The sequence below is a fragment of the Zeus faber genome (genome assembly GCF_960531495.2).
Source record: "Zeus faber genome assembly, chromosome: 17".
Lineage (NCBI taxonomy): Eukaryota > Metazoa > Chordata > Actinopteri > Zeiformes > Zeidae > Zeus > Zeus faber.
Window position 1 is genome coordinate 26,115,753 of NC_137204.1, and position 9,050 is coordinate 26,124,802.

General features: G+C 42.2%; 1 protein-coding gene across 1 annotated transcript; it reads right to left on the reverse strand.

The window, feature by feature from the left end:
* Positions 1-722: 722 nt before the first annotated feature.
* Positions 723-4,503, reverse strand: adra1ab (adrenoceptor alpha 1Ab; the record flags this gene model as incomplete). Its single annotated transcript, XM_080017716.1, has 3 exons — positions 723-759; positions 1,480-1,948; positions 3,588-4,503. 3 exons carry the CDS (start codon positions 4,501-4,503, stop codon positions 723-725), a joined length of 1,422 nt encoding a protein of 473 aa, XP_079873842.1.
* Positions 4,504-9,050: the final 4,547 nt, after the last annotated feature.

Below are 9,050 nucleotides of genomic sequence, written 5' to 3' on the forward strand. Positions count from 1 at the left end.
CACTTCAATGGTTACATATTGGCTTAGGTAAGGAAGAAATATAGAAAAACAACACACAACACACTCAGAATAACATTCAGAACAACGTACTGTAAATGTCCTGTAATTACAGATTTGTGCTCTGGCTTTTATTGACTACACCATAACCAAATGTTATTTGTTATAGAGAACAGTTCTGGAAACGATAGAAACATCAGCTATTGTGACATCATACTTGGTATGCACAGAAAAATGTTTTCAAGCTGGAGAAGACAATACCATTTGAAGAGTAAGCAACAGGTAAAAAAAAAAGGAGCATTGTATTCATAACTGGAACAGGAAACATCAACCATGCACGTCCAATGTCTAATATACAACAACACACATTCACAACATTTACACAGAAAAAATAAGAGTCTTGAAAATTCATGTTTCTCAAGATACTTTTAACGATATCAACAGAGTTATGCAACATATTTACAGCGTTTCTCTTTATTATAAATAAGTGCTGTGTTTTCTTTCCTGTTTTACCTTAAGAAATAAAAAGCCTCTTTGCCCTGAAGGACATCCTGTTACTAGATGTGGTTATTGTAAGGCAGATTCCTGCTCACACAAGCCTTTACAATAGCACCTCTGTAATCTCTGGATATCATTTTTTTCTAATATAGTACATGTTTTTTTTTGTACGCTTTGTCACTGAGCACTCTTTTCCTATACCCTTGCAATTTCCCCTCCATTAATTCTTAGTTCATGGCCATTATCACAGCCTGCTGCTTCACGCTATAGGGATTATAGAGGTTTTCAGAGAGTCTTTAGAAGCTCTAGCTCTGCTAATCTTACATCTCCTCATTAAAATCTGTGCTGACAATGACTGATGTGCGGCCAATTCGACACCTGCAGACAAATTTGCTCTTTGCAAGAAAAATGTAGTGTAGCATAATGCAATGTAACCCAACATAATGTAACATTATACAATGTCACTCAATGCAACATTGTTAAGTAGCATAATGTAACAAAATATCATGTAATGTAACACAATGCAACAATGTTATGTAATGTAATGTCACATAATGTGGCATTATACTACGTAACACAATGCGATCAATGTAGTGTAACAGAGTACCAAAATATTATGTAATATAACACAATATAACCTTAATGTAATGTAATGTAATGTCATGTAAAAAAATATTTCATTACATGACATTAAATTGCATTACATCAATTATCTTAGACATGTCCTTCAGAAAGTAGTAAAACCAGCAGACTGCAGTCCTCATGTGAATTCTTGCGTCAAGCTTCGTCAACTTCAAGCATGGAGCAAGATCAATCCATCAATTACACCAACCGCAGCTTCATTTCCCTCTGGAGGAGTTACAACACGTTTGACAGTTTCCCACGCTTTCCCCAGTCGCACTAGTAAAAGAATAAATAACTAATTACACTGCTCATAGATTTAAAAACGTAAACTAAAAAAAAAGCTTGGTTTGCGGCGCTCACACAGGCTCTCCAGTTACTCCGAGCGAGGACTGGAGGATCTTGGCCGATCCTTGGCGGGCAGGTACCTGCGGCGGCTTAGTCTCCCTCCCCGTGAAGCACCAGGCCTTCAGCATGCTTTTGCTCCGCACCCGGGCGCTATGTTTTTTTTCCGGGGTGCCCACCGAGGACGAGGAATCCGAGAGGGTCCTGCAGCAGCCCCACTTGCCGGAGGAGGAGGGGCAGCAGCGGCACATGTTGGGGACCCGCACCATGTGACCGTGGCCTGAGTGGGTGCTGCCGGCCCGCTGTCCCCTGGAAATGGAGCCTGGGCGTCTAAAGCAGCGGCAGCAGAGCACATTCTGGAAGGCCTTCTTGAACTCCTGGCTGAAGCACGGGTAGATGATGGGGTTGATGCAGCTGTTGAAGTAGCCCAGCCAGAAGGTGACCTTAAACACGGTGTCAGACGGTTTGCAGGACGGGAAAAAAGAGCCTGGAGAGGAGAAAACAATGTAATTGGATAAGACAGAAACACAACTCACATGGGTAGGATATACTGACACGCACTTATTTTTACACACAGGTTGTAGGATTGAGCAAAAAAAAACAACAGCAAAAATGACCACTTTATAACTCTTAACAGAAAGCAATCGGATGAGGAGCGTATGACACTCATAATGGTAAGTGAAGCCAGACAAAGGCTTTTCAGACCTAGATTCTGTCTTCAATTGATGGCAGTTTATTAGATTAATTTAATGTGGAATCTCAGGAAAACACTTTGGAAGTCGGATTGCCTCAGATCGTTCCAGGAGCCAGCAAATGATTCTTTTTAAGCTCAACTGGCTGCAGCACAAAGCTTGCCATTCATCAGAGCTTCTCATTTGGGGAGAACTGTCCCAACCTAGGAAAAAAGTTTTCAGTGAGTCACTGAAACCGCCATAATCCCCCGCTTTGCTTCAGAGGTTGACAGAGTATTGTGCTCCCAGCCACGAAGGCCCGTTTTGATTGAAATACATAAACGGTTCACCGGTGGAGATTGGGGATGGCTAGCCTTGAGGAGGCTGAGGGCTGAATGGTGAACGCCTGCTAGTATTACCATTAGCCCCGACCAGGGCTCCTGCTTGCTCTCTGCAACGGCCTTCAGGAGGCGGATTTCATTTCATCTCAAAAGCAGAAGCACAAAGTTTGCTCTGCACTGCGATGTTTTTTTGATCTATTTGTTGCGGGTAATTGAATTTCTTGATGTCCCTTATGAAATGAAGGTAATGGCATATAAAACACTGTATGAATTATTCTGGTCTATGAATAACTAATGCATCACAGTTGCATGTTGTGGCACAGAATGACAAAATAATTTTAATGGGACCTCTACACCATGCACGCTGCGCTTAAATTGAACATCAACATTATTGCTAATTAATTATGGACCTGGATTAAAACTTTTCATTATTTTCCTTTGCCGTAGCCTCTCTCTTTCCCCCACTATCAACTGGACTGTATTACAGTCTGCATAAGTATGTCTTTCAGCATTACTTTTGTCATAATTGTGATATACTGATGTAGTCAGTTGATGTGAAGCAGTTTAGTTATTGCTGCAACTTCCTAAGGTAATTGCTGTGCTTGAACGCAGAATGGTTTAAAAGCTTATTTGGTGATATTATTGATTTGGGTTTTTCTCTAATGGACTCATTTCAAGCTGCCTACAATGAGTATGTCAGCAAGTTGACCTTAACTTATTGATTTCTGTTGTTTTTCTGCAGTACGCCGGAAGAGTAGTTTACACCTTGAAGACAGTGTTTCACTTAAACAAACAAGCCGTCAATGGAGAGGTTGATTCATTCAAAAACACTGACTTTCAAAGACAAAGGAGAAAGTTATTTATTTTAAGAATTGCAACACTAGTGCATTGAACCTTTTTTCAGAGATTTTTTAAAAGATGATTTATAAAGATTTTTTAGATGATGGATATTTTGTTTACTCTACCCTCACAACTGATTGAGCCTAGCTTTTTAACAGCATTGAACATAAACATTTCAGTGCCAAAATGACACTTGGATGTTATGCATTGACAAATAAAACTCATGCTGACACAACATTCTAGGCGATTAAGCAGCTTATTATCAGGCACCTACCGATGGGTAGAACAAGGAAGAAAGGGAGCCAGCAAGCCACAAAGCACCCGACAACGATGCCCAGTGTCTTGGCCGCCTTCTTCTCCCTGGAAAACTTGAGGAACTTCATGAGTGAAAATGGGCGTTTGCCCTTCATTAACTCCTCCTGCGCCTCCTCCTCCTCTTTCTCTGCCGCTTTCCCACGGTGGATCCTCAGCATCACCCCCCCGGCGTCAGAACCTTCCTTCTTCCCGCCCTTCTTCAGGCCATGGGATTTCTTCTTTGCCACCACATACACGCGGCAGTACATGGCCAGGATGATGGCCAGCGGGACGTAGAAAGATACCAACGCCGAGAACAAGGCGTAGCCCGGCTCCTCAGTGATGAGGCACACCCACTGGTCCTCGGGTTCTGGATCCTTCCAGCCGAAAAGAGGACATACCGATATGACCGCTGAGAGCACCCAGAGCAGTACCACGGCGGCCAGCCCGCGTCGCTCCGTGGCCATCGCAGGGTAGCGCAGAGGATAGGTGACAGCCAGGCAGCGGTCGACGGAGATGACACAAAGGCTCATAATGGACGCTGTGCAGCACAGGACGTCCAGCGCTGCCCAGACGTTGCAAAAGGTGCGACCAAACACCCATTTCCCCAGTGCTTCCAAGGTGGCAGAGAAGGGCATCACGGCGGAGCTAAGGAGCAGGTCTGCGGCGGCCAGGTTGGCAATGAAGAAGTGTGTGACGGAGCGCAGGTTGCGGTGGCACACAACGGACAAGATGACCAGGATGTTGCCCATGACCCCAAAGATGACAAACACCACCAGCACCAGACCCAGAACCACGGCTTTGGTCACATCCACCTCGTCGAAGGGGGAGGAGGTGCAGTTCGTGCAGCTCTCGGCGGTGGTGGGCACACTGAAATTTTCACCGGTGGGAACCATTGTAATCCTTTAGTGATATATTGTTCGTTAAAAATGGCCTTGGGGAGTATTTTAGAGTTTATATCACATCTGATGAAAAACCCAATGGTGACAACCACCTGCCTCTGGTCTTCTTATATTCAGGAATCAAGGCACCGGTCTTCTTGCATTAGTCACCGCTCCGGTCGATGTGCGAAAGCTCACATGGCAGTGGTGCAAACCGTTCTAGGTCAAAAATGCGAAACATGCAATGTCGTTCAGAGTGGTAGTTGGCAGAGAATCTGGATCTGCAGCATATAGCTAAATATAAGTCGTTTAAGTCAGAGTGGCTTGGGGATTACTGAGAATAAACCTGTCAACACAAAAAGAGAGGGAAGTTAGTAGAAACCGCAACAGAGCTTATATATTATACAGTATATACAGTGTGTATACAGTATATCACCATAAAATAGCTAAAAGACAGTCAAGCCGCATTCCTTACTCTCATTTAAGTGTAAAAGTGTCGCGCACAGCAGCAACATCCTTCCCCAGAAGACGGTCCTTTCTGTCTGCAATGCTTTCTCGTTTGCATCATTACAGTGCAGGAGGAAGCAAGAGGCAGTCTATCAGCAAAACCAGATCACACCCACTTTGTCCTTTCTCTTCCATCCAAACGGCAACGGAAAACCTGTCTTTCTGCCTAGATCTACGCCCATGGAAGTCCAAAACCTCTTTCTCCTTTCGTTACACCAAATTTGTGCATTTCTGGGCATGACAAAACATAGGAAGGAATAGAAAGAGATACGAATATCTCAACACCACAAAAAGGCAGATAACAGATAGTGTCGTGACCACCATTCTCTGGGTGTAAGTGACAACCAACAACCTCATCAACATGGCAAGAGGAACGTTCTGGGAAATGCACCATGCAACCAGTGTTGAAACGATACACGGATGAGCTGAGTTCATTTGCTTATTTAGCTCCAGGGCCAGTGGCATACCAACTTTGCTGGGCCCCCTTACAAGATTTGCAGGTTGGACGCCTTCCAAAAGTCAGTCAGGGAAGTATAGCTGCTGCAGCATGTGGCTACTGTTTAAATTCCAGAGGTGTGGATCTTCAACTGACTTGTTTTTCCAGGCCTCAAATGAAGCAGGGGGCCCCATCCAACTTCAAAGAGCTCCAGGGGCTCATGAGGAAATAATAATTGAAAAAAAAAATTGTCATTAGCCCATAGGGTCCCTGGGCCCCCTGTGTGTGCTATGCCAGTGCATGCAACCACTGAAGTGCTCTAAAATAAAATAAAGACTCAAAACAACAGGCTAACCTCCACTCTGGGAGTGCATAGTCTTGGATAGTCCTGGATGTTCTTTGAGGGTCTTGGACCTGCAGTATGAGCCTACAGGCTGTAATTCAATCGAGGACCTGGATCTGGGAGTGCATTACGGCTGCAGATAAGTTCCAGTCAGATCCACTCTCAGTGAACGTGTCACAGATTGGCAATGCCACCGAGTGTGATAAATAATATCGGGGCACAAACGAGGATGAAGAATGAAGCGATAAGGCGACATAGCCTCCTCAGGCCTTATCACATGCTCGTGCAGCATCAAAGGCTCGTGCATGCTGCCAATGTGCAGCCAAGCCAGATGGGATCAATCCACAGCTGCACTGGATGCTGGGACTTCGAGGGGGAATTTAAGTAAAATAATAGAATTAATCTGTGATTTTGCGATATTCTGTAATAACACTCTAATAAGTTACTCATATGTTACTCATGTTACCCATATGTTATTAGCCGTGTCCATGCTGTTAATATTGTATAACTGTATACTATTATTATTATTATTATTATTATTATTATTATTGTTATTAATAATAATAATAATCAATAATAATAATAATAACAACAATAATAATAATAATAATAATAATAACAACAACAATAATAATAATAATAACAATAATAATGCATGCTGCGGGGGATTTTTTTTTATTATTATTATTATTAATAATAATAATAATAATAATAATAATAATAATAATAATAATAATAATAATATTATTAGATACCATATTGTAATTGCTTGGGAGAATTTCTCTGAATTTTTCAGGCTAAAACTATTTGAAAAAGATGAACCGGAGAAGTTATGAACACTGTTCACTTCTCGTGTGTCACAAACATCTCACGGTCCAAATTTCATCCAAATCGATCCACATGCGGAGCAGAAATTACTGAAAAACCTAAGTCATCGAACAATATCTGTGAATCTGTCCGATATTTGATATTTTATCTCTTTGGTCCCCATTACTTTGTTCATGAAAAAATACGAAAAAACATTAACCCACAAAAACTTGCTCACGTCGAGTCGAGTTCGACTGTGCAAGAAAGTAATGCGTTCGAGATCCAGCAAGCCGTCGGAAAAATAGCCGTGATAGGGTAATTACTCACAGAAATACCATGAAAAACCAACGTTTTTTGTATTTCATGGAAACATAACTTATCGAAATGTAATTCAAGGAAAGAAGTCACCACTAATATTACGTAAGTTCGATTACCTTTGTTAATCCCCGTAAATACATCACTTCAAACATGTGACACAAACGGCCAATGGTACAGCAGGAGGGCCGGTGCTTCCCCCGCAGCATGCAGCAGGGATGAGGCCCCCACGGTCTGAGCGCCGGTTCTTCCTAAAACGCCAATTTGAACCCAATTTCACACTCCTTCCAACCAAAGCCAGGTGCAGCCCCCATCACCGCAAAAGGAATGTGATTAAAGAAAGAATCTGCGGTAGGAGAGAGTCCCTTGGTTCGCTGCAAACATCTCTGCATATTATCACAGAGCGCAGATTCGGGAACCTCAGAACATCCGAAACCTGTTATCTAACATGACTAAACTGTGTATTGCTGCCTGCAGCTATGTTTATTATTATTATAATAATAATTATAATAATAATAATAATAATAATAATAATAATAATAATAATATTGTTATTATTATTATTATTGGGCTGGACCCGTTTACACTGAGTCCATCAATTCTATTCTGGCAAATGTAAAACAAGAAAATGATCACGACAATAAAACATTAGCTTATCAGTTTAAATATGTTATTATACAAAAGTCATTGTAGTGATTGTATTAATTGTAACATGTTATGGTATCTGTACAGCAATCCTACATTACTATTTTATAATTATGGGCAATTTAGAGAGATATCTTACAATTTCTAACAACTCTTATATTATTGTGGTTATTTCCTTATCCGTTGTTGCACAGGAGCAGCTGTACGGAACTAACATGAAAACAAATTAATTATTGGTCAGAATATTTTCGTCATCAGTTCGATCATTTTGGCCCATTTTATTTATTTGATTGTATTTACTTGTGTATTTTCATCTTTGATTTTAATTGATTCTAAAGCACTTTGTGACTGGTGTTTGTGAAAGGTGCTATATAAATAAACTTGACTTACTTGCTCACTTACATTTTATTATTGAGAAAAATCTGCTTGTAAACACAGTCAGATAGATTCCCCTTTGATAATTTTAATCTATTTCTTAAGCTTGTTTTGCCTAGGGCAATCCAATCTGTATTCATAGAATCATAGAGTCACTCATAGAACCCTACCTCACCCCTTCACTCCCTCCCCCATAGGGAGAAACCAGGGAGGCGAGTCCTGAATCCATCTTGTCAAATGAACAGCCTGAGGCTTGGTGCTGAATAGTAAAGTTGGAGACAAACCAAACTTTTTGGTCACAGGATGTTTGTTGGAATATAATTCTATTTGATTTACATGGAGCGCCGTTAGCCTCAAGCCAAAAGACGTTGTTCTTTGATAAAAGAAAGAAACAAGGGTTAGGGGATTAGGGTTTGGAGGTTGTGGGTTTAGGGTTAGGAGGTTAGAAAGGGTTAGGGTTAGGGTCTTAAGGTTAAGGGTTTAGGGTTAGGAGGTTAAGGAGAGTTAGGATTAAGGGCTTAGGGTTAGGGTTAGGGGCTTAAGGTTAGGAGGTTAGGGAGGGTAAGGGTTAGGGGCTTAGGGTTAGGGTTAGGGGCTTAGGTTTAGGAGGTTGGAGAGGGTCAGGGTAAGGGGCTTAGGGTTAGGAGGTTAGAGAGGGTTAGGGTTAGGGGCTTAGGGTTAGGGGCTTATGGTTAGGCGGTTAGAGACAGTTAGGGTTATGGTTAGGGGCTAAGGGTTAGGCGGTGAGAGACGGTTAAGCTTAGGGTTAGGGGCTTAGGGTTAGGCGGTTAGAGACAGTTAGGGTTAGGGTTAGGGGCTTAGGGTTAGGTGGTTAGAGACAGTTAGGGTCAGGGTTAGGGGCTTAGGGCTAGGAGGTCAGGGAGGGTTAGGGGCTTAGGGTTAGGCGGTTAGAGACAGGTAGGGTTAGGGTAAGGGGCTTAGGGTTAGGAGGTCAGGAGGGTAGGGAGAGTTAAAGTTGGGGATTAGGGTCAGGGTCTCCACTGCCCCAATTAGTTCAACATTAGTTCAACATTTTATTCAACTCACAACTTATTTGCTTACTTATTAAGGAGCAGCAGCAGCAGCATTTCATTTGGCCTTGTCTCACTCCAGGCCACTGGTTAAATTATTTGA